Source organism: Neodiprion virginianus, chromosome 7 (assembly GCF_021901495.1).
Source record: "Neodiprion virginianus isolate iyNeoVirg1 chromosome 7, iyNeoVirg1.1, whole genome shotgun sequence".
In the NCBI taxonomy this organism is placed as follows: Eukaryota; Metazoa; Arthropoda; class Insecta; order Hymenoptera; family Diprionidae; genus Neodiprion; species Neodiprion virginianus.
Window position 1 is genome coordinate 126,991 of NC_060883.1, and position 24,973 is coordinate 151,963.

Sequence of the window (24,973 nt, forward strand, 5' to 3'; positions counted from 1 at the left end):
TGCAGTCAATCGATCAATCAGTGTATCCCTGTTTTGGAAGAGCTCCTCGGTTCTTCTGCGCTCCTGATACCAGGAGTAATTTTAGCTGAAATATCTCCGATTTGCTTAGTTCTAATAAGAACTGGCGGGAAAATTAGCGGTCACATGCCCTCTCAATCAAGCAGGCATGCCTTCAGTCACACAGCGTCGACATCACATGCAGTCAATCAATGTGTCCCTGTGTTTAGAAGAGCTCCTCGGTACTCCTGTGCTCCTGATACCAGGAGTAATTTTCGCTGAAATTTCTCCGATTTGCTTAATTCTTATAAGAAGTGGCACGAAAATTAGCGATCTCATGCCCTCCCAATCAAGCAGGCATGCCTTCAGTCACACAGCGTCGACATCACATGCAGTCAATCAATCAATCAATGTGTCCCTGTTTTTAGAAGAGCTCCTCAGTTCTCCTGCGCTCCTGATACCAGGAGTAATTTTTGCTGAAATTTCTCCGATTTGCTTAGTTCTAATAAGAACTGGCGGGAAAATTAGCGGTCACATGCCCTCTCAATCAAGCAGGCATGCATTCAGTCACACAGCGTCGACATCACATGCAGTCAATCAATGTGTCCCTGTGTTTAGAAGAGCTCCTCGGTACTCCTGTGCTCCTGATACCAGGAGTAATTTTTGCTGAAATTTCTCCGATTTGCTTAATTCTAATAGGAAGTTGGACGAAATTTTGAGATCTCATGCCCTCTCAATCAAGCATGCATGCCTTCACTCACACAGCGTCGACATCACATGCAGTCCATCAATGTGTCCCTGTGTTTAGAAGAGCTCCTCGGTACTCCTGTGCTCCTGATACCAGGAGTAATTTTTGCTGAAATTTCTCCGATTTGCTTAATTCTAATAGGAAGTTGGACGAAATTTTGAGATCTCATGCCCTCTCAATCAAGCATGCATGCCTTCACTCACACAGCGTCGACATCACATGCAGTCCATCAATGTGTCCCTGTGTTTAGAAGAGCTCCTCGGTTTTTCTGCGCTTCTGATACTCGGAGCATGCATGCCTTCAGTCATACAGCGTCGACATCACATGCAGTCAATCAATCAATCAATGTGTTCTTGTTTTTAGAAGAGCTCCTCGGTTCTCTTGTGCTCCTGATACCAAGAGTAATTTTTGCTGAAATTTCTCCGATTTGCCTAATTCTAATAGGAAGTTGCGCGAAATTTTGAGATCTCATGCCCTCCCATGTAAGCATGCATGCCTTCAGTCACACAGCGTCGACATCACATGCAGTCCATCAATGTGTCCCTGTTTTGGAAGAGCTCCTCGGTTTTTCTGCGCTCCTGATACCAGGAGTAATTTTAGCTGAAATTCCTCCGACTTGCTTAATTCTAATAAGAAGTGGCGGGAAAATTAGCGATCACATGCCCTCCCAATCAAGCAGGCATGCCTTCAGTCACACAGCGTCGACATCACATGCACTCATTCAATCAATCAACGTGTCCCTGTTTTTAGAAGAGCTCCTCGGTTCTCCTGCACTCCTGATACCAGGAGTAATTTTCGCTGAAATTTCTCCGATTTGTTTAGTCCAAGTGGAAGTAGCCTAATTATAGGCAACCAAACTTACTTGCTTGGTCCAAGTAAAAGTAGCCTAATTATAGGCAACCAAACTTACATGTATGCAACCCGGTCTTGCAGCCGTGAAGGCGTCAACCTTCGATTGACCTCCTCGGCTCAGATGTTCTCCTAATACCAGGAGAAATTTATCGCTGCAATTTCTCCGATTTGCTTAGTTCTGAGTGGAAGTAGCATGTAAGCAAACGATCACATGACTTCTCGTGAAAGTGCCCAATTATAGGCAACCAAACTTACATGTACGCCATACGGCCTTTCAGGCGTAAAGGCGTGCCTTCGTCGACCTCCTCAGCTCAGCTGCGCTCCTGATACCAGGAGTAATTTTTCACTGAAATTTCTCCGATCCGCTTACGATTAGTTCTAAATGAAAGTAGTACGTTTGCAAGCGATCACATGCCCTCTCAAGAAAGCAGGCATGCCTTCAGACACGCAGCATCGGCGAGACAATAGATCGCATCATTTTGTTCGTTATAATCGTGTGCAGAATAAATTCATAGTAGATAAGTGTATTTTAGAATAATCATTCATTTATTTATTCATCTGTTAGTAAGGATCGAAGAGCATAAATGCCCCTTTACAAAGGAAGTGTATAAAAAAAATAAAAGACATTGTCTTAAATAATTATGCCATATAACTACCTAGAAAGTTTATGACTCATTACATTTGCACCTCTTTTGCATGCCATTCTTTATAATTGTAAAACTTAGTAATAGTACAACGAACGGCCCATTCACAAGCAACTGTACATGTTTTCGGCGTGCGCCTGACGGTCTTCCAAAAGACGACCCAACACACGTAATGGCATATGGGTTAGCCTAGGAGCCCTACCGCAGGCGTGCGCTCTACGCATCCCCAGGTGTACCCACTTCCAATACATTCCTCCAACTGGATTAGCACTTGTAGCTTTGCACCTGTCGAGTAGTACAAATCCCACAAATGCGCCTAGCGACAAATCCCGTGAGAAATTCATTCGTATGCAAATGATTTGCAGTCATTGATTAATGATCAGCAGGTAGGAGACGCCAGCAGCCAATAAAATTACAATTTTTTACATATCTTGGCTGATCGTCAACAGGAACTGTTTCGTTGGAATTTCAGTTTCACTCCTTAAGCCCAAAAGGTTAGGATAATGGTTTGTATATAATCGCAAAAAAATGCGTAAATCTTCTATTTTTTTATACTACTTTTTGCATTTTTCTTACTTTTTAAATGTGCCAAATTCAGTCCCGCAAAATCAAAATATTCCACAGCTGAGAAAGGCTGATCAAAGTTACGCATAAAAAAAACACGATTCTAGTACTAATGGTGTTCAATTGATACATGATTATTCATAACATGATAATTCAAATACATACAACATAAATAGAAAATTATTTACAAGTCCTTGAGTTCTTTACCTTTAGTCGCCAAAATTTTACACACAGAACAGTTTCTCATAATTCAAGTTCATACTTTGACGATAAACACTGTGTTATACATAAATTCAAATACTATAAATTTTAACAAGGTAAGCATATGTAAGATAAGTTTTTTGTTTAGTAATGATACTGCATCCGCACATGCAATCAGTTGGAAATTATAAACAACGTATGCATCACTAATCTTAATTCTGTAACGGATACAATTCGGAATTGTTAACAATATGTTATTCTCGATTGTATTTCTTATCCTCTTTCTCATTTACCTTCCTTTTTCGCAAAGCCTGGTCCCGATTACGGTCAAGCGATTCAAGGATTTATGATGATAAATCATCTTAAAATTAACAACTTTCATTGATCGACAAAGATGATAACCACAATAATAATAATAATGATTTTGATGACGACACGGATCCTAAGAAGCCTTTCGCGTGACCGTAACGCTAGAATTTCATAGTTCACGATATTCAAAATGCTGCATGGATAATTGTAATTACCGAACAAGAAGAAGTCGAAGAAAGAGAATAAAAGCAAAATACGTAAACGTATGACACTGCATACTATCAATAATTTGTGCACTCTGCAGTGTACATTGAGCACCAAATTTAAAACGACTCTATTATACGTATACGTATGCACGTAAATATATTTATTATTAGATTGAAAAAAAAATCTAACAATACTAATGGCACGAAAAACAGAGCTGAATTTTCAATGAGAGTCAGATGATCTTCGTTTGTGTGAATCCGAGGTCTGGAGTTCGGCGACACGTAAGTCGGATCATTCATTCGGATATAGTAGTGTGTTCGAGACAGAGTTGTCAAGGGCTCGTTGACTGGGTTGCTCAACAGTTCAAACTCTTCACGCTCGACATTACATTAACAGAACAGAACCCGCGAGGCTGACACAGGCGGTGCAGCAGGCCAAACTGTGTCAATGCCATCGCCTTAGCCGACTCGCATGCACGCTCAGAGACCGTCCATCGAATCACCTCGAGACATCACCTAAATTGTAGTTTGCACTGAAATATGAAAACAAACAGACATATTAAGCGCGCGTAATTTTGCACTTGGCTACGCGCGATTGTTTGCACGCGTAAGTACATACATAGATTGAGATACGTTACTTTGGCTCTAAAAGGGTAGAAGTAAGGAAAAGAAAAAAAATACGAATCTAAGGATGATGATTCACGGACTTGTTTTCTGCATGGTAAAAGGAAACCGGTCCTATAACTACGCCAGTTGTTGGCAAATCTTATTTTTGCACAAATGTATTCCGAGTTTTACACTGAGACACACTGTATCTAAACGTGTTGAAATCACAGGAGCATTGTACAAAGATCTTTTCGGAGAGCATAATTGTCTACAGAGTAAGACAAAGAGGAAGAGGGATGAATCCGAAGCAAACGATTATTTTTGACGTATGTTGCATCATGCAAAAATTGTTTCTCTGACGGAGAGATTGTTTGTGTACACGGATATTCCAACAGTCTTTCAGTGACACGAATTGATTTGTACACTGCCAATGTGTACACGGTACGGTGTATCTTATCACTGTATTATACCCCGACCCTCCCCCCCCCCCCCCCCCCGCCTTTCACAAATGAAAAGAAAAATAACACTGCATATCGTGAAGTGGATCTGTTGCATTGTTGAATCCATGAAACGCAGTAATCTATTTCACTAATTAATGAATATTTTAAAAACGAAGGAATTGATTAGAACCTAATGATTAACGACATTTGAATAACGTTCGTCGTTCGATATTTCGCCGAAGCAAATCCTGCATCGTTGTTTGAAAAGGAATGGTACAGCGAAAAGCGAGAAATTAAGACAACTTCGAAAAGATCGCATATCAAAACTCGTCCCGGTGATCAGTTAAGCGAAGAAAACAATTTGTAATCAACGAACGAAGGCGAACTCCAAATTCTATGGAAAATATCTTACGTGTTTTCGTTGAGGAAGTTTTTACAGATGCTAGTCGAAGGGTGATCGTTCCAGATGCAGATGCTGTATAGTTTGCATAGCGAGACAATCGTGATTTCTCTTTATACTCAAGTATATTACTTATTCTAATAGAATGTATGACTGAAGCGCAGAGGATGCCGGGTGATCTTCTGCCACCGCGTTCTCGAGCAGCTCAAGGGTCACTGGGCGCCCTGTTTCAGCTGTTTCCGGGTCCTGAACCCTCGGAACCCTGCCTGAATCCTGGTGGCAGCCGCGGCTGCGACCTGCTGCCTCTTCCTAACGAGAAACCCTCTGACTCCGGCCTGGATTTTCGTCGCCGATTTCTCCTCGAGGTTCGTCTTGTTCGAGGTGTCCTGGCGCTTAAGAGGCGGCGGGCTGGACGCCTCGGAGTCAGAGGTCCTCGGCAATGTCTGATCCAGGCCTTCCTTCAGCTGCTTCCTGACTTTGTACCCCCGGAATCCGGCTTGAATTTTGGTCGCCGCGGTGTTGGCCTTCATCTCGTCTTCCTGGTCCGTAACGAGGACCGTCTTAAGCGACATTAACTGCCTCTTTGGTATAACCACCGCAGGCAGACGTTCCGGAATTTAGCAGTAGATGCAATTTAGGGCCTCGGTGAATTGCTGAGTTGTTGCTTTTTAATGTGTGTCCTTTTCTCTCTACAAATACGAAATAGTTTCTTCCTTCTCGCTCAGATTCGATCGCTTTCGCCGGCTGCAGTGACAACAAACGAAGGATGAAATCTCTCGCTGAACTGATTATAACGAGTGACAATAAGCGAAGCTCCGAACACTTAGACAGCGTAACGTCGACTGAACTCGCGGCATCCACTCTCGTCCGGATATGTATAAGTTCGACAATGTCGCGTGCGCTTGCGCTCGTGCCAACTCCTGCCCGTATTACATGCAGAGTATATATACTTGTAAGGAATTGGCGTTAATGTAGGTACCTACACTCATACAGCATCCTTTCGCGCACTGCAATCGTAATAATATCGAAACTACGTCACTAAAGGTCGTTGAAAACTATACTGCTATGTATCCTTAGGCTTATTTTCGTTTCCGCTTATTGCCATGATATGCCATTGATCACGATTACCGGTACACCGAAAATTCCAACGACTGAACTCGATACATTTCCAAGAGACCATTGAGAAAGAAAGTGAGGCGAAGACGCGAGGCTACCGCCTGCAATTCTTTAATTGGCAGATACATGAGAATGAAGATGAATACTGTGCAGAGCAGCTTCGAATCCCTCCCGCATCGCTTTATCTCGAACTGCATACCACGCGCTGCGGTCACAATATACCGGAGTCGAAGAATCTGGCTATTTTTCGTCAAGGTTACGTTCACTGCGGACAAACATATTTGTTATGAGCTCGGCATTTCGTATGAAAGAAAGAGGATTGGCCTGGCCTGGCTATTTCGCCTGATTTAATGCTAACAGAGATCGTTGTGAGGCGTACGTGATCAGCTCAATTACCGATTGTGATCGGTTCGATTACCAATCCCCACCCTGTCCGTTTGTGCAACGGCATTCTCATCAACGGGCGATTTATTTTCATCCTCCACTGCTCCTCTTGTTGTCCTCAGCTTTTCTTTGTACATCCCAACGAACAATTGGTATACCTACACTATGTGAACGTAACAAGTGATCGCCAACTGAGATCATTGCGCCATTATCATATATGAATCTTTTTCGGTTTTTAGTCATAAGCAGTTCTTTGACTTAACAGGCGTGAGAGAAACGGAAGACATATAGACTCGAGTGATAAGATTGAGAGAGACTGGGATTCCCCTGTCATTGGACGCCAGCCATGAACGGATTATGTTTACAATACAGTTTGTCCAAGAAACAAGCATCGGTAGTTAAAAGTACGATATAGTGGACCAGAGATATTGGAGACATCGTGGTCGTTGCGGTTTCTTTTTTTTCACATTCTGCACATCCATCAATATAGAATACACTTGCGTAGTGCAAAATGCGAGTGGAAGCTGTTGCTGGTTTATTGATTTTTCAAATGGCCTCGTTTGGAACTGTGCAAATGAATCAAGAATATAAATGCTGCCCTTCGAAAGCTCAAATGGCCCGACTCGACGTCGTTCAAACCAATGCGTATCTGCACAGTATATATTTGCCACTGCCGTGTGCTATTCGTATTCTCCCGTAAAGTAAATCGATTTACTATTCAATTTCCGGCAAACATCGTCAGCAGGTCTCTCATTGTCTCCTGGTAGAATATACTTCGAATTACAGGGTAACGAATTGATTTCTCATCAATCTAGTTGCCTTCATTGCACAGGTGGAATGTCAAATATATTTCCCAACTGAGCTTCAGCCTATCCAATTGTGCGATCCATAAATCGATAATGGTATATCGGATCTCGTGACACGGCCTCTTCTTCGTCGAACAATATAGAACGAACCTCATCTAGATGCAAACAAATCAATTTAGAATCGTCTTATGCACAATTCAATTTCGAATTCGATAAACTGACTTCATCGGGATCAGGGTTCGATTAGTCCTCACTAGTGTAAAAGTGTGACGTGTTGTAGGTATTCTTGAAATCTGGCATTCGAAACTCCTTGTCACAACTTTGTGACATAATGGTTTAACATCGTTTTTTGTAAGCGTATACATATACTCGTGCATAACGATGACGTGGACTATGCGTATTCTTCGCAACGTCCTCCGCGGCGGTGACAGAAGCAGATACTATACCTATAGAACAGTATGCACCTCGACGACGGACCATCCAAAAATACAGCTCAAGGTTGTTAAGATCCCGTCATTTTGGCATGCAGGCTGACGTATACACGAGGCATTCCACGGCCCTCCAGGTTTACTCCGGAATATCTCCTTCTCCCTCTTATCGTTCCGCAAGTATCAGTTGAGTCAACGGTTGAATAATTACGGGAAGGCTTGGAATCTTCATGAAACAGAAATAAGTGAACCGCTTGTGAATGCTACTAATTCAGGATGCACAGGTTTTGGCAAAGTCGCCTAGATAGCTGTTTCCTCTTCGACCTAAAGATACGATCACTACCATGTACCAAAACGGAAATGCTAATTTGATTTTATGCTCATATGCGATGATCTTTCTGCCGCTGTCGTTACATTGACGCGTCTATCTACCATTATAAAGTAGCACAGGCGACTTATACCTATATTACAGGTATACCAATATACTGAACCTAAATAATTTGCAAAGCACTACAAGTGCGCTTATAGAATTTTAAACTACATTTTTTCCCCCTCTAATTGTGGAATGGCGAACACTTTTATCGTTCGAATATGTTCGCGAAGTTTCTTCCGAACTGGAATTCTCATTTTTCTTTCGCCCTTGAGTTGAATCATCGCGACTATCCTTAATCGGAGCAGAATCTTCGACGCTGCCGATCTTTCCCTTCGAACTCTTGGGCTCCCCGAATCTCTCGTCTTCCGATCTGTCCGATTTCTCCTCAACGCTCTTCGGCACAGTCTGCATCATGGTGACCGGAGATTCGGCCCTTTCACCGCTGGCCTGACTGCCCTGGGATCTGTTGCTAGTCAGCTTCAACAAGTCCCTGGGCGTGACGGTGACTTCGAAAATCGGCTTCATTTTCGAGGGAGGATCGCTCTCCGCCCCGAGGCCAAGCATATCGTCAACGTTTATCGAGAACGACATCGTGCCAAGAGATCCGTCCTGAGGTACTTCCCCCTGTAGTTCGGCCTTCGGATGTTCCTCGACCGAGACACCAGCCTCGGTTTCCTTCCCAACGTCTGGAACTATCGGCGTAACACGACTCGTTTCGAGCGACAATCCGGGTAAATCGACGAGCGAATCCCCCGGTGCGTCCGAGTTAGCGTCATCGGTATTCGTTACCGACTTATTGACGTCGTTCGAGTTGCTTACCGACGTCAACGTTATCACGTCCGGAACCATGCTTTTCTCCTCGGTTTTCGAAAGTTCCTCTATTATGACGCCGGTCGCCGGCGTCCCGGAAACCGCAAGAGGCTCTCTGATGCTGGTCGAGCTACCCGCAGATACGTCACTGCAAGAAGTGTTGTCGACCGGTAGACTTTCGACGCCAGCGGTACTCTTCAGTAATGACTGAAGGTCCTCGATCACCTTCAAATTCGGCTTGGGACCGACCAGAGAGTCCGTGTCGTTCGTAACTTCCTCGATGCTGGTTATGAAGTTGAGGTACTGACTCTGGAGGACCGCGTCGTTGCTCGAAACTACGACAAGATTGAGTCCCCGATTAGCATGAGGATACTTTTCAACGATCAAACGAAAGCTCGATTCCCCAACATCCCCCCCCTTGACGCTCGTAGATTCCATGGAATCGTGATTCTTTTCGATTGAACCCTCGCGGTTTTCCATGTCGTTATTATCCTCACCGACCATCAGACGCCGAGCTTCCTTCGCGATTTCTCTACTCATCGCCGTATCGTCGGTGTACTCGGAAGATTCGGGGCGTTGGCGCTGACGTCCTGCTGATAACTTGACAACGGGTTTGAGGTTTACTGCTATTGATGCAGTATCGCCGATAATCACCGGTAGTGGTATACAGTCATGAAATTCCCCGGTATGCTGAAGCCCGTTACCAGAAAATGCGCTCTCTACCGACAATGTTGTTTTTTGAACCGCATCCTCGCGGCGTAGCCTCTGCCTGGCTTTGTAGCCGCGATAGCCGCTCTGAATGGTAGTCGCAGCTTGGGCTAGTCCGACTTCCTCGATCGGTTGCAGTGGGTGCGGCGCATCCGCCTGTTTAAACAACAGGTTGTTTAAAAAATCTATCTGCTTTGGATAACGATAGTGACTACAGGTATCTATATTCGTGCACGAGGATAGAAAAAGAAGAGAAAAGTTGCATAAACGTCACGTGTCAAACAAAGTGACTGTGGGCAGACAGGCAAGCATGCAGGGGTTTCATGATGAGCACTTAAAATCGGTCTCCAGTGCTTCCATTCTTGGAAAAGTAATAATAATAATAATAATCTAGGCCTCGACCCGTTAATAATTTCGGGTCAACTGGTATCAAGTAAAAAATTACGAACCATCGGACGCTTCGATGATCACGGTATAGGTATAGGTGCAGATTGTGCCATCATGCTCTGCTATCGTGAATCACTTTATCAAACGGTCAAACGAAGACCTTCTACCTATATTGAAATAATTCGTTTCAAAGATGATAATTAATTTGTGCCTAACGTACATGACGGATGCATGCACGCCTAAACATTCCACCTTCGTTACACACTGGGCTCAACTTGAGGTCTACAGATCTTGGTATATGTATAATATACCTAAGCATATTAGGTCTAGTGATTGTGGATGTCACCAATTTGATTCATCACCAAATGGAAGAGTGGAAGTCGATACGTGGATAAATATAGAAAAATAAAATAGAGGAGTCACCTCGCCGTTAAATGCACGATGACGACAAACACGTGAAATTTAAGTTCGACGCTGGTTGTAACAAGTTGCGAGTTTTAGAGGCCATAAAACATCCTCGGTACGACGGGCGTTCTACAAAATTGCCCCGGTAATTCCCACCTCGTATGTTACATATGATGAATATTGCGTGCCTCCTAGACGTATACAAGGCTGTGATGCTGATGCTGCTACCGCTGCTGCACAATTCGTGTGATTAAGCCGTCCAATTCCGCGTTGAAAATGATCAAAGGAGAACAACAGCTCAGTTCTCGTAGCGGAATCTTCTGGCTTCACAAGGATTACGAAATCGACGTTTCACAAAGAAGGAAAACGTGGTTACATCCTAAACATAATCTTTGATATTACACACACACACACACACACACACACACGCACGCACACACACGCGCACACACACCTATAATTTCCCGCTCGTATATTCATATAATATGTAATACAACAGGTTGAAAAAGTAAAAAGATCCTTCGGCCTCTTCCGGCAATGTTAACGTTTGAGATAACGATCGTTAAAATTAACCCAAATAGCGTGAATTCCACAGAGGCAGTTTTCGTATACAGATTAATGGTGACGTTGCCAGTTTAAACGCCTGACTCCATTGCAACAGCAGCAACATCAGCTTTCGTTCTGCCTATACATATACGTTTCGGAAATAGAGCAATATAACATGCGTGCCGCGGGATGAATAATCGCCAAACTATTACACAGAAACGGCTCTTCGTTTATAATTATCCAAACATTAAACAGATCCGCCTTCAAAGTCTCTTGCCCTTGGGCTGGGGGAGCAGTGGGCGTAGGGGAATCCCATCGGATATCTCATTCCCTATCTGGCACCTGCCACCTGCACAAGTGGCCAGACTTTCGACTTCGCCTCTTCGAAGACCGCCCCGTTGTGATGGTAAGGGAGTTGCCTGTTTTTCGTGAAACTAAATCGGTCCGAAACATTGGCTGTGATGAAAAACAAATAAATAACTAACTTTCACCCCGGAGGCGACAAGAGAGAGAAAACGTTACACCACGATCATGCGTACCGAGAGGCTTGAACGAAGGATATTACTTTACAGATGTAGAAATTATTTTAAGAGCATTAGCCCAGCATGTGTCTTTGCCAAAGCTTCGGATTATCCATCCATCGTCTTTCTACGACAAGCCCGTTCTCTGACGTTTATTCTCTTTCAGCGACAGGCCGTCGTTAGATGACATCCGATTTTACGTAAGAATGTTAATATTACACTGTCCTGGCGTAACAAAAAGAAAGGAAAACATCGTCTGCCGTATATTCGTATGTGAATATAATTGTATCATTGAGAATTGGGGAAAAGGGGGGAAAGAGCAACATTATCGCCGTTTCGCCGATTGTTATTGATGTTTGGAATTCATAAACGATACCGTGATCTCGACCAGAAGCCTTTACTTTGTATTTTTAGAAAGCCGCGCGCCGTGAGCAGCACCCACGTCGAATGTAGATACCGTATAATGTTTACACGGCGGTGCGGTGCTTCTTTTTTCTCATCTCTTCCTCCTCCACCTCTACCTCCTCCTCCTCCTCCTCATCCTTGTACCACTAGGCTTCTTCATTTACCTAACATCTCTAGAATCCATCAACGCTCGCGATTTAGAAGCCGAAGATTTTTTAGAGCTATTCGAATATCCCTGGATAGTGATGAGGATGCGGTTTCTCGGCAGAACATCGTCAGAACCGCTTTCGATAAAGCGATAGCCATCTCTCTATAACAGCGATGAACAGAACGTTAGTTATTTTTAGAATTGAGCGAAGATCAATGAACGATATCCTTTCCGATCCTATTGGGAAAAAAAGGAGAAATAGAATACCGCAGCATCTTCTCATCGAGAGATCGCGGAGTAGAATTTTTCAAATTTTCAAACCAGAGTATCAAAGTGTAATATTCACAATATAATTACAACCACTGATCGAAAATTGTTGATTCATTAGGACGGATAAAAAAAATTCGCCCAAGATGTATATCCATCTACGTGAATGTGTTGGTAGAAATGAGGTTGAAGTTAATAACGTTACTTTAACGATGCATGTTCAGAAAAATCGTTACTTGGACACTTGGGATTTTCTGAAATTCAGCTAGTTAATAATATAAAAGTCAACCCCTTGAAACTCGTTCTAAAATTATAGAATAAAAATTTTTTCCGTCATGTTTCGTTATGTTAACGTTACCAAGTTCAGCCTCCTTGGGAGGATAGATTGTATATTTCATAAGAAGCTATTAAGCGTGCACCGCTGTTCATCCTCATCATAATCGACCTTCTCCAGTTTGGCGGGATCGGCCCCTTAGCATCGTTTACCAGACAGCGAATAATTGAAGTTACATACGTATGCATGTATACATAATCTGCGTATAAGACTCCCATACACGCATAGCGTACATGACGAATTCATCCCACGGATATAAAATGTTGTTATCGTTCCACTCGCGGAGCATAACGACTCGGCATTGCTATCAGCACCATTGTGTGCGTAGAGTTATAACACATGTCTTCCTGCATGAGTACGTAAGGACCTTGTGAATGAAACAATCTATTATTAGTCTCGAAAGCACAATACATCTCTGCTACGTGTGTGTTTGAACTATTCTCTTCTCTTCTCTTCCCTTCTCTTCTCTTCTCTTCTCTTCCCTTCCCTTCCCTTCCCTTCCCTTCCCTTCCCTTCCCTTCCCTTCCCTTCCCTTCCCTTCCCTTCCCTTCCCTTCCCTTCCCTTCCCTTCCCTTCCCTTCCCTTCCCTTCCCTTCCCTTCCCTTCCCTTCCCTTCCCTTCCCTTCCCTTCCCTTCCCTTCCCTTCCCTTCCCTTCTCTTCCCTTCTCTTCTCTTCTCTTCTCTTCTCTTCTCTTCTCTTCTCTTCTCTTCTCTTCTCTTCTCTTCTCTTCTCTTCTCCTCTAACTATATGAATTCATCTAACGCACAACAACTCAAACGATTCAGTCTTCTTCTCATCTTAATTTCCTCCTTTCTATTATTACATCAATTTCCACATGTTGAAGAAAAATTGAAGCAAAAAATTGCCTCCGGCTTTCCTTTCCCGAAGAAATTGATCAAATGTATTTTATTGTTGCTTCATTTGCGAGAAACTTTTGTACCTAACGCACGTAATAACGGCGTTACAAGCGCATAATAATATTGTGCAGTATTCAGACGTAATAAATCTGATAGGGGGAGGGGAAAAAAATATTTCGGTAAATCGTCGCCTCGGCACGAGCTGTCGGTTTAAAATAGATGTACGTAAATATATATTTTTGCGTGACGTCATTATGAGCCTGATATGTGCTACAGCACCCACTACCAACCGCTAATACTCATTTATACACCTATATACCTTCCGTCGTTGCGTCAGCAAACCCGCCAACTAATCCCTGTCTGACTATTATTATTTACACTCTGAAAATAAATCTCAGAGATATGTGTAATGTATACATGCACGATTATGTATATATTCAATGATAATTTACTTTTTCACCAATCGTTCGATCTTCTTCCTCTCACCAATATACGTATAGTGTAGGTATGATACACCTATGGTGTAATGTATAATAAATGCAAATGTTTCGCCGCAGGAAACAGGAAAACAGAGCAACGACGAGGGATAAAATCAAGTTAGGTATAGGGGTAGGTACGTATTAATTAATCCGGATTCGAATCACCGATTGTCGTCTTTACGTATTGTTTACCGCGAAAGCCCGCATTATAATGTAAAACGTGTGAACATGCAGGTATACATGCACGCATATGCAATTCGCAAGGTAACCCGAATAACCGGAAATAGACAATTAAATTGGCTCGGCGTGCGTCGTCGCAGAGTCACGAACGAACGGCTATAACGCCTGGACAAACAAGGTTGAGGCCGTCATTTTTCCTATACATCCGCCATGCGTATGTACACATTATAGGCATATATACGTATAAGATACGATTATAATGACACGTACGCCCCGAGCTTTCGTGCATAGATATGGAAGAATGGAAAAATGAATCAGACGGAGAGACGTAAACACCCGGAATCGATGGCGAACGGTTGTAAGAAATAATTGAAAAAAATGTTTAAACTGATGCGAACGAATGTGAAAATGAATTCTGACCCCAAAGGGGTCAAGGACCCAACGCGCCGCAGTTGAAGAGTCGTTGTTCGCCAGCTGGAAGAACGCCGGTGTGCCTCGTTCACTGCGTACATGCCGAACCTCGTTAAGAATTTTAATAGAAGGCGGCGTCAAATTCCAGGAAGGTGTGCCAAAAATGAGGGACAAATTTGTTTTTTTAAATAAAAACAAAAAATATACACGCACAAAAGAAATGAAAAAAACCGAACTTACACACGTCACAATTTTCCCTAAATAATCACCCGATAAATGAGGCTAAATGAGGGGAAAAAAGAATGCTGTACCTACTAATTTGGTTTCATCAACAAAAATATCGCGTTAATTGATTTCCTAACGGAACGAGACGTGCTAATGCCTGTTATTCGCACTTCCTGTCTGAACTATGCCTATACATAGCTATATGTGCATATTTTTTCTTATAAATGCCTGTTCCTTATTTTCATTAGCACACTTGAAAACATTATGAATATCCTGCAATACGCATGCGACGACTGTACATGCATGTCGCATGTTGGTACATCTACTGTACGATAATATGAAGAATTTATGCCTGTGCGAAATTTATTCAAAGCTAATTTCTACGGTGGTGTGTGTCGGGTGAAATTTTGGCAAATGTCTACCATCGAAGCAGCTGTTTTCTTTCAGGTAAGAACACTGGGTGGAAACTCGCAAAGATAACGAAAAGAAATGGAATCCAGATTAACACTAGAACTACCACACCAGTCAACACGACTGGTCTTTAAAAATATGCAATAATAGAATATGTTTACATCAATTTGTGAAATTTTTTTTATTACCAGGTATTTTTCAAAGACTCGTCATTTTGACTGGATTTGGTAGAAATAGCTTCGTCTTAATTTCTAGTGTTAAAGTCTGACTTACCGCAACGCTGTCCTGAATCGAGGGAACACTGTCGAGGGTGGAACTACGCCGCTGAGCACTCTGGAGCCGCCTACGAGTCAAAAATCCGCGAACCCCTGTTTCCCGAAAAAGATAGCACAGGAGAAAATTAGTAGAGAGAAAATTGGAACAAGTATAATATGTGAGAGAAATGTAGGAGGTGGTGAAAAATAAGAAAACATTCCCTCTACTCACCGGCCTGAATTTTTGTCGCTGCGGAATTGAATGTGCTACTTTCTGTGGTACTTTCCTCACTCGCCGTTAACTCAGGTACATAAATATGGTACTCCATTCGCTCGCCGGATGTCCCGTCGTCGACGAGGATGTTCGTAACTACTTCCGCCTTCGGGGGATACGCGGCCACAGGTGCAGCCGAAACCGCGGGCGTCTTGATTCCCTTCGGAATCTGCAAGCTCTGAGATACCAATTTCGCGTCATCTGTTGTCTTTTCATTCATTCCTTCATGCTTCATTTTGGTTTCTCTGATGATCTGCAGTTCTTCCACGCCTGATCCTTCGATTTTCTCTTCCATTGTTTGCGCTTCATGTACCATTTCATCTTCTTTTTTAGATTCTACTTTAGGCTGTTCTTTGGGTTCCTTTTTAATAGACTTGTCGTCATCGTCTGTAGGCATTTTGTCAACCGTGTTAACCGGCACTTCTTCATTTATTTCCTCCACCTTTTCAATCGATTCTCCTCGTTCTTTTTCACGAATTCCTTCAACTATCTTTCTCTCACCCTTTTCAGACATTTCCTCAAGTTCTTTTTTCGTCAATTCTTCACGCGGTTCCTCAGGTTCGATTTTGTCCAGTTCCTTGTGTACTTCTTCAGGTTTACCTTTAGCAAGTTCTTCGTGTACTTCTTCAGGTTCGATTTTGTCCAGTTCTTCGTGTACTTCTTCAGGTTTACTTTTAGCAAGTTCTTGGTGTACATCTTCCGGTTTACTTTCAGCCAGTTCTTCGTGTACTTCGTTAGTGATCCGTACAGTTACATTTGCCGATACCCCTTCAGGTACCGTTTGGGGCTTTTTATCCTTAACCACCTCGCTCTGAACTTCTGCAACCGCCGTTTTAATCACTTTTCCAGGTAAGTCTTCATGCAGTGTTACAGTTTCCTGTTCAGACACGTTTTTCGCCAATTTTTCATGTACTTCTGCAGGTTCCTTCTGAGAAAATTCTTCACGTATTTCTACTGTCATGTCCGAAAGTTCTTTTCTAGCCCCTCGTTCAAGTACTACTTCAGATTGTTTTTTCACCCACTCTCCGTGTACTTTTTCGGATTCCTTTTCCAATACCTCTTCATCCACTTTTCCATGTTCAGTCTTAACAACATCTAAATCCACTAGCTCGACCATCTTCTCAGATATATTTTCAGGTGCCTTTTCAGCTTCTTTTTTGTCTACCGTTTCAGAAATTCGTCCAGCGACTTCATCCATTTTTTCAACTACTGCTGTGACCTTCTTTTCACCTCCCTCAATTCCCATTTTCAGAGTCGCCGAATTACTTTCACCGTCAATATCCGCAGATTTAAAACCGATAACATTGGCGTCCGGCTGGGTGATGTAGGCGACGACTTTGGTACAGGGATCTTCTCTTACGACAACGTTTTCCTGGACAATAGTATCTCCGAGAACGGACTCCTTATTCTCATCGGCCCCTTTAATAAGTGCAGAAGTTTCATTCTCGCCGGAAGGCGGCTGGCCAGCGTCGCTATCTTCTTCGGCAGTCGGATCGTCCGAAAGTTGAAACGACGAAACGGTAATATCCTGGAGTGAGTCTAAATTGAGCTCTGGAACGTGTGGCATCGAGCCATGGCACTGGGGGACCAAACTGTACAAATTCTTACCACCGTCCTCAGCCGGCTGATCGGTAATCGTGGTTTCCTTCACCTCGTTCGACGACTCCGAGTTTCTGGGGCCAATATTCACCGCGCAAGAAGGCGAGGTCACCGACGATTCGGGCGCTGTTATTCCACCGTCGTCGGATATTGTAGTCTCCTTCACCTCGTCCGTCGACTCGGTGGTCGTCGAGTCCGTGATGTTTCGCTGAAGCAGGCCAAGAGCCGACGTTATGGTAGGCGACGTCGTCCTCCAGAGTCCTTCGACCTCGGCACGATTCTCTGTCTCAACTCTGGAACTTTCCAGAGATCCGTTATCCCGGTTTTCAGACGACCGCCCCGCCTCTTCGTCGACCAGACCGTGGCTTCCATCCTCGGGAATGGATTTCTTTGTGTATTCCATAATTGCAACGGTCTCCCGGTTTTCAGAAGCATCATCGATCTCCTCCGTCTCGGCTATGTCGACGAGAGTTGGAGTCACGGCGTTCATGGGAGCGGTAACGACGCTTCCTGCCCCCACAGAATTCGTCACTTCTTTATCGTCTTCTTCTCTAATCAGGTCGAGATCCTGCCTGGGTATAATTACCTCATTGTTCGTCTTCAATCCTCGAATAAAATCAACGTCTGTGTGAGGTGACCCGACGATTGTCGCCTCCTGGTGAACGATCTCCCCGAAATTATCAAGGATATTTCGCAGCGATATTTCACGACTCTCTTCGGTGTCTTGGCTGGTTTTTGAGCGGGCGTCCTGCTCCTCGATTACGATTTCAAGTGTCTCCGACGACGGCGTGTCCGTCTGTCTATCGGGGATCACCACCGTCGTTACTGAGTCCGGTATTTCATAGGGCGATCCTTCGGTAAGGACGTAGGAATTCCCCAACGAGTCTGGTGTCCCCGAAGGCAGCTGTTGCCCATCCGATTTCGCATCTGGTGTCTTACTCTCGTTTGTATGCTTATCAGATTTTTCCTCACGATCTTCACCGGCGTTCATCGAACTTTCTGTATTCTGACCTAAACCTGGTGTTGAGCGATTCACTTCCACTTCGGCGACGAATACTTTGATTGTGTCCGCTTCACTTGTGGTTGTAACGTACTCGGTTGGTATCTCGAGAATAAACGGAGTCTTCGGAACGGAATTCCTTGTCGTCACTGGATCGTTTGGGTTCTCAAATCCGTCGCCATGATGGGCAGTGCCTATTTGGTCAAGTTTTTCTTCTTTCCCAGCGAGATCGAGGAGGTTTCTCAACCGTTCGGATGCTTCTTCAACTTCCATCAGCTTCTCCTTCATAAATTCTGCAGGTTTAGTTCTGCTCTCCTGAATCTTCTGATCCTCTGAACAGGTTGCTTCCGTATTCATCACCGGTTCCGCCTTTACTTCACAATCGCTTTTTTCTTTTTCAGCGACATGCGCCTTAGGATGCAGTATCTTCTCGATTCTCTGTTCTGTCGCTTCGATTTCCATAAGTTTCTCCCTTATTCCGGCGTCGACGCCGGTTCTGGGAATTACGCGACATGCGGAATCCGATGGTGTTTCGATGATTATAACGGTATTCTCAATCGCTGCCGGTTTCTCCTTAGTTTCAGCGTTATTTCCGTCGTCCCGAGTCTCCTGAATCTCAGGATGCAATATCTTTTCGATTCTCTTCTCCGTTTCGTCAATTTCCATAAATTTTTCCTTCATTCCCGCCTCACTTCTCGACTTCAGAATCTCTTGAGTCTCACGTTGCAATGTTTCCTCGACGTTTATTTCGGTATTCTTAACTTCAATCGGTTTCTCCTTCACATCAGCACAACTTTCTTCTTTATAAATATCTCGAAGCTCAGAACGCAATATTTCGTCTATTCTCTTCTCGGCCTTTTCAACTTCCACCAACTTTTCTTTCACTCCGACATAGACATCAGAGTTTCGGGTATCCTGATCTTCGGGCTGCAATATCTTCTCAATTCTCTTTTCAGCTTCCTGTATTTCAATCAGCTTTTCCTTAACCCCAACGTCTATTGTTACTCCCTGGATTTTCTGCGTCTCCCGTTTAGCACCGGAATTTATGGCATTCCTGAGGCGCTCTTCTGGCTCTTGTATTTCCACAAGCTTTTCTTTGACAGACGCAGCACCAGCGTTGTCCATCGAACTCCGACTCGGCTCAGCCGTCAGTATATTCTCAATCTTCTTCTCAGTTTCCTCGATCTCCCTCAACCTCTCGGTTATCCCAACGCTTGCCTGATCCGCACCAAACGTTCCCACTTCATTCAGCTTCGACTTGAGCTCAGCAATGTTGTCCCCGTGTTCATCAGGCTCGAGCGAATCAGGCCTTGGCGACGCGTTCTCGCCGATATCCGGAGTGACATTCAAGCTGTCCTTGAAAATCTCCTCTGTCGGAGCGTCGGGTAGAATAAGCTCGACTTCAACCGCGTCTATGAGAGCAGACGGATCCCCATCGATTGTTCTCAAGTCGAGAGGGCCGCCCTTCGGTTCCGGGATTCGTACCGAGGCCTGGAGACTGGGGAGAACGAGTTCCTCACACTTTTTTGGGGACCTGGGAAGCTCGGGAGGAATCGGAGGCAGTACCAGGTTATCGGAATCGGTTCGCGACACGCTTCTCGAGGTATTCTTCGAAGACGGAGGCCTGACGGCGGGCAAAGAGACGCTGGGCGAACCGACTGAAGCCTTCCTCGCACCGTCAGGATGATTGGATGCGTCTGATTCACCGTTTCCAGTGCTCCGCTTCGCGGATCCTATACGCTCCTCTTCCTTCGAAATCGCGAGACCCTTGAGACTGCCTCGACTTTCGACAGACTTTGTACCTTCGGCTATTTCGCTCTTCGTCTCCTGTTTCACTGGTTCACTTTCCGACGCGAGGGTTTCAATACCTTCTAGGGAATCGGCACCCGCCGACGTCTTCTCCGACTTCGACCGGCTTCGTCGCCGCGTCGACTTTCTCGAGCGTCTCGTAGCCGACATCGCGCTTCTGCTCCTGACGTCGTCGGTCTGATTCGACTTGTCGGATCTCGTCGAAGTGCTCGTCGACTCGTCGACGGACTCGTATCCCCTACTGCTAATTTGTCCCACCGAAGATCTCGCGCTCATCTCCCTTACCCTCCTCAGTATCGACGGCGCCGCATCGTCGATCACCTCCTGCACTCTGTCGACATAATTAGTCGATCTCAGCTCCTCCAGACTTTCGGAAGAACGGAACTTGTCAAGAACAAACCCCCGGACTCTGTCCATGCTCAGCGTCCTCGGGATCTTCGCCAGTGACCTCGATAAGGCCTTGGCGTCAGTCTTCTGCTTTTGATTATCCGTTGCGTTCGTCTCCTTTTTAACTACACTCGTCAAATCATCCTTATCGTCCTCCTTCTCTCTCTGGACGAACTTATCCAGCGATTTCTCGCGCGAGGATCTGAAATGCAATTAAAACGCAGTTGGGGGAATAACGATCATAAAAACACGATTATACTCTCGCTGCTGCAAATATTTCGTACCTCATCAGTGTCTTTTTCGACCCCCCTGGATGCCTAGAGCCAACTTCACGTGTGCTCCGACTGTCCCTGCTGCTGTTCCGGTTCTTCCTGAGCTCGGACTTGATGTCCTTAGCCAGGAGGTTTCCTGTGCCAGTCAAGGTCGGAATCTGCGAAATGATTTTCGGGTTTCCGTTCAAGTCACTTTTCGACTTGTTATCCGAAGCCACGTCCGCGTCCCTGGGCACCCGCCTCTTGACGAACCTCTCGCTAGAGCCGCGCCTCTTCTGACTAACCGGGAACGTGTCGACTCCAGCGTCATCCCCGCGACTGACTTTATTCTCCTTCTCGTTTCCAAGAGCTCTGACCTCCTCTGTACTGACCTTCCGCCCTTTGTCGCCGAATATGCTTCTATGTCGCTCAAGGACTCTCGCAGTCTCGTTCATCGACCACCCGCTGCGTTCCCTCATACTTTTTCCCCCTGGAGATTGGGCGTCGGTGCCGCTCCGCTTTTTCAGGGACTCGTTTATTTCCCGGAGAGCGGCGGTATTCCCGCTTCGCCCCGGCAGGCTGCCCACCGCTCCGTACCCGTCCCGCAGTTTCAGCAGCTCCTCGAAATGCTGCGCCGCAAAGACGTAAATGTCCTCCGGTCGGTGTCGTATCACCTCCCGGGTGAGGCCCTCGACGGCAGCCGCTAATCCATGCGGTACCCGCGGCGCCATCACCAGGTCGCCGGAAGTCCGGAGATCCCGTTTGGCCGTACCCATCCTGCAGAGACAAGATATAAGATTTAACAGAGAAAGAGGAGAAGGAGGATCGCCGTACAAAATTAGATTTGACGTCATCGAGTTCTCCATTCTTTTCGATAATTTACCGGCTATACTTTACGCGTCAAAATAACAAGCCTAAAATTGTAGAATGTTTTTTACCAAATCTTAATAACTGCATACGTTCGGTAATTTGCATCGCTGTTGTTCGAAAAAAAACTGGCTATTTGTGTGTTCAAGATTTTAAAAGAAGCTATACTTGTCGAATGCGTGGGCACACGTAACACTCATACACGCCATATGTATAGAACGGGAATAAATTATTACACCAATGATAAATGATAGGATAATAAGTTAATAACGCTATACCTATACGTGTCACGATTCCACAGTGCTTGTATAGCGTTATAAGATTTGAGTATTCCAACACCGCCAGAAACCGCCTGCAACCAGATATTCTCCAACACGTATGTGTATGTGTATGTGTGTGTGTATATATATATATATATATATATATACATATATATATCGAGAAAAGTTAATAGACGTACAAAGAGTCATGTATATTGCGGAGGAACCGTCTGTGCGAAAATTATTCACACAAGCAGAAAATCAAAGGAATAAAAATAATGAAAATTTCCAAAAATACAATATATAATTCGAACGCCTGCACATCCGTTACTGGTCTCGCATGAGATCTGTTCGCATCGTTCGAATAGTACACGATTTGTAAAGTGGACGCAATGTTATCTCCCTCTCTCGCTTTCTTTCTTTGCATAAACATCACCATCGTACTTATTTTTAATACAATTATCACAGAATTGGCAAATCGATGCCGTCGATATTTCGTTGTCTGATCGCGTATATCGATTACCTGATGTGCAAGAATGCGGAATTAGGTTGACCTGCACCTGTCTGTACGGGGCGTTCTCTTGAAACACTGGGCGGTCGGCAAGAGGCGACGAAGAGGTTTGACAGCGGCGAAAGATTACCCACGTTTGACAGAGAGACGAGGTCGGTTGGTTCACCTTCCCCGGCGGTTTCACCTTCGCCGAGGGACGACGGGCGCGCGATCGATGTTTTTCCATCGATTGCAGAGAGAGCGAGTGTCGTGCCCGTGTACTTCGGACTTGTGCAAAGGCGACCGCGAGCTGCTCAAGCCACGCTACTACCCTGAAATCGATAACACTATGTAACATGAGCAAGGGTTTGAGTGTTCGTGATTGCCTGCTCGTTCACCCACACCTGGGAGGATAACTACGATCTGTATGGATCGCCGGTACTGCTTTTGACCTCGGTGACCTGGCACGCGACCCTAGCCAACGCCGACGTATTTTCGGGGTGACGGATGGATTTTGCGCAGGTAATTTGATATGCTAAGGTATAGCAAGATACCACCCGACCGTCCGGCGTACGCCTCGTTATCTCCGCATCGTTCGACCTAGAATAGCATCGCTAAGACTATACCGGGTAGAATTCGAATATTTAGACTCTTGAAAAACTAATGCCGGTGCTGCAGAGCTTCAAAATTACTGCTTCATACGTCGCGGAGCGATTATTTCCCCTCTACTGCGATAGAAAATACAATACAAACGTTGTTGATCTTTTCTATCGAGTTCTGTTTACATTGAAATTTAAATCGTCTTGTTCTGGAATATATAAGGCAGCGTTAATTTGCATGCGAATACTCAACATACCCGCTTTAAATATAAAATGCCAGTAACTGATAGGCTTTAAAAAAAAAACTTCTTACAACTAAGAAGTGTTTTTTCTTTTTAACAAAAGCTGTATTACACATAGTTTTCACGTCATCTGCAACATCAAGCGCGGTTTCATTTCTAACGCTGAAATTCACGTCATGGGCTCTCCTTCTGTTTTGTCATTTCTTCGAATTTTTCCTTGTCCGTCGCATACTGAAGAAGATATTCGGCCTCCAAGGGATGCAGAATCGGACCTGTAACAACGAGGCAGTGCAACGGTGGCCCAAGATCTGTCTCTGTCATTTCGCGCAGAGTACAGGCAACGATTCGCTGATCATCGGCCCCGACGCGCGCCAATCCTACGGCCAGGCTGTCGCCAGTGAAAGCTGTGGAATTAGAAATATAAATGTCCAACCGTGTCCATTTTTAGCATGCTCAAATTGAATTTACAAATTTTTTTTACAATTTCAAACTAACAAACTAGATATCCTACCTAAACCTTTTTCGCCAGCTTCAATCTTCCTTTCGACGATCTTCAGTAGCTGATCGGCAGCTTCGGCAACGCTCATGAACCTCGGAGGCATGTAGTCCTTTTTCCGTTTCAGAATACTCTCCAGAGTGGGTTCCTTTACTTTGATATCCAAAAGACAGAGAGTGTGAAGACCACGTTCCCTGTTCGTCGCGATTTTATCGTAGAAACTATCTGGCTCCCAGTTCTCTATCCAATAAGGAATCGAGACAACTTCTCCATAGGAGTATAGCTGCAGACCACAGCAGCCAACTGCATTCAATATAGAGGCATTGTGAACGACCTGAACTTTCACCCCCTTCTCTCTCGCCCTGAGAACCAGATCCGTGTGAGTCGTCGCTCCGAATGGGTCGCCAACGACAAGGAAAGCCACCTTCTTTACTTCCGCTTCGGCCAGAATCTCGTCGGCCCCGCTCTCGACCAGTTCTCTGTCAGCAACAATGACTGGTCTGCCATAAAATTTTTCCTGGAACAATAAAATACGTCATACGTATCGATTGTGGTTAATTTATCTAATACATATGGGTCTCGGGCAAAAAACTTAGAACTCGAAAGAGGAAAACAATGAAAATTCTCAAATTCAAATATTTTTTTCGCATATACGCGCACGATTCGAATCAAATCGAATGTTCGAACCGGCTGACAGTGCTGCTACCTGACAGGGATGAAACGAGACTTAAATGAAACTTGTTACACAGATGATAAGCTTTCAGGAATAACAGATATTTTGTTTACTAAACACTGTAGAAAACCTTATTTTGAGCTAGGCGTTGTCGAGCCTAGATTCAAAGTTAGGCTAATTTAAGTTTGATCAATTGAATTGATAATTGATGAATAAGAGTCGTTGCCAAAGGTAAAACTAAATAAACTATCTCACCAAAGTCTCATGCCCGACGGTCAGTACCGACGTGTAGGCCTCCAGGTAGACGCGATCGCACTTGCGAATTATTTCGAAACCCTTGACTGTCACGTCCTTAGCGTCACCGAGGCCTAAGCCTATCACGTATAACATTGTTTAAGAAATAAATATTTCTACTTTCACTTTCGTTTTCCGTAAAGTGTTGTTCGTTTTCGCAGTGTGATTGACTTGGAAGACAGACAGTCCGCCATGCGCAGATAAATTCCGCCATTTAGAACGCAATCGATATAATCGTTATGCTGCAAACGATCGAATCGAATCGATTGTCACGTGACCGCGCGACACATTAATTTTTTGAAATTGAAG

General features: G+C 44.5%; 2 protein-coding genes across 14 annotated transcripts; both read right to left on the reverse strand.

Moving 5' to 3' along the window:
• Positions 1–2,906: 2,906 nt before the first annotated feature.
• On the reverse strand, positions 2,907–22,900 carry LOC124309126 (titin-like). Of its 12 annotated transcripts, none has more exons than XM_046772403.1 (9): positions 22,763–22,900; positions 22,394–22,692; positions 20,777–21,520; positions 15,656–20,694; positions 15,443–15,537; positions 8,243–9,748; positions 7,720–7,927; positions 6,480–7,428; positions 6,179–6,348 (listed from the first exon to the last, which is right to left on the reverse strand). In XM_046772403.1, the coding sequence occupies exons 3-7, from the start codon at positions 21,517–21,519 to the stop codon at positions 7,868–7,870; spliced, it is 7,443 nt and encodes a 2,480-aa protein (XP_046628359.1). In that variant the 5' UTR covers position 21,520; positions 22,394–22,692; positions 22,763–22,900; the 3' UTR covers positions 6,179–6,348; positions 6,480–7,428; positions 7,720–7,867. The 12 variants fall into 12 exon arrangements, 11 of the variants coding, with proteins under 11 accessions (XP_046628357.1, XP_046628363.1, XP_046628359.1 ...); XM_046772402.1 differs by having other exon boundaries at positions 6,442–7,428; XM_046772401.1 differs by lacking the exons at positions 6,179–6,348; positions 6,480–7,428 and adding an exon at positions 2,907–4,054.
• On the reverse strand, positions 22,605–24,885 carry LOC124309151 (diphthine methyl ester synthase). Of its 2 annotated transcripts, XR_006909184.1 has the most exons (4): positions 24,626–24,885; positions 23,713–24,214; positions 23,314–23,605; positions 22,605–22,960 (listed from the first exon to the last, which is right to left on the reverse strand). XR_006909184.1 is itself a non-coding variant. In XM_046772479.1 (3 exons), the coding sequence occupies exons 1-3, from the start codon at positions 24,758–24,760 to the stop codon at positions 23,376–23,378; spliced, it is 867 nt and encodes a 288-aa protein (XP_046628435.1). In that variant the 5' UTR covers positions 24,761–24,885; the 3' UTR covers positions 23,247–23,375. The 2 variants fall into 2 exon arrangements, 1 of the variants encoding a protein (XP_046628435.1); XM_046772479.1 differs by lacking the exon at positions 22,605–22,960 and having other exon boundaries at positions 23,247–23,605.
• Between the last annotated feature and the right edge of the window lie 88 nt (positions 24,886–24,973).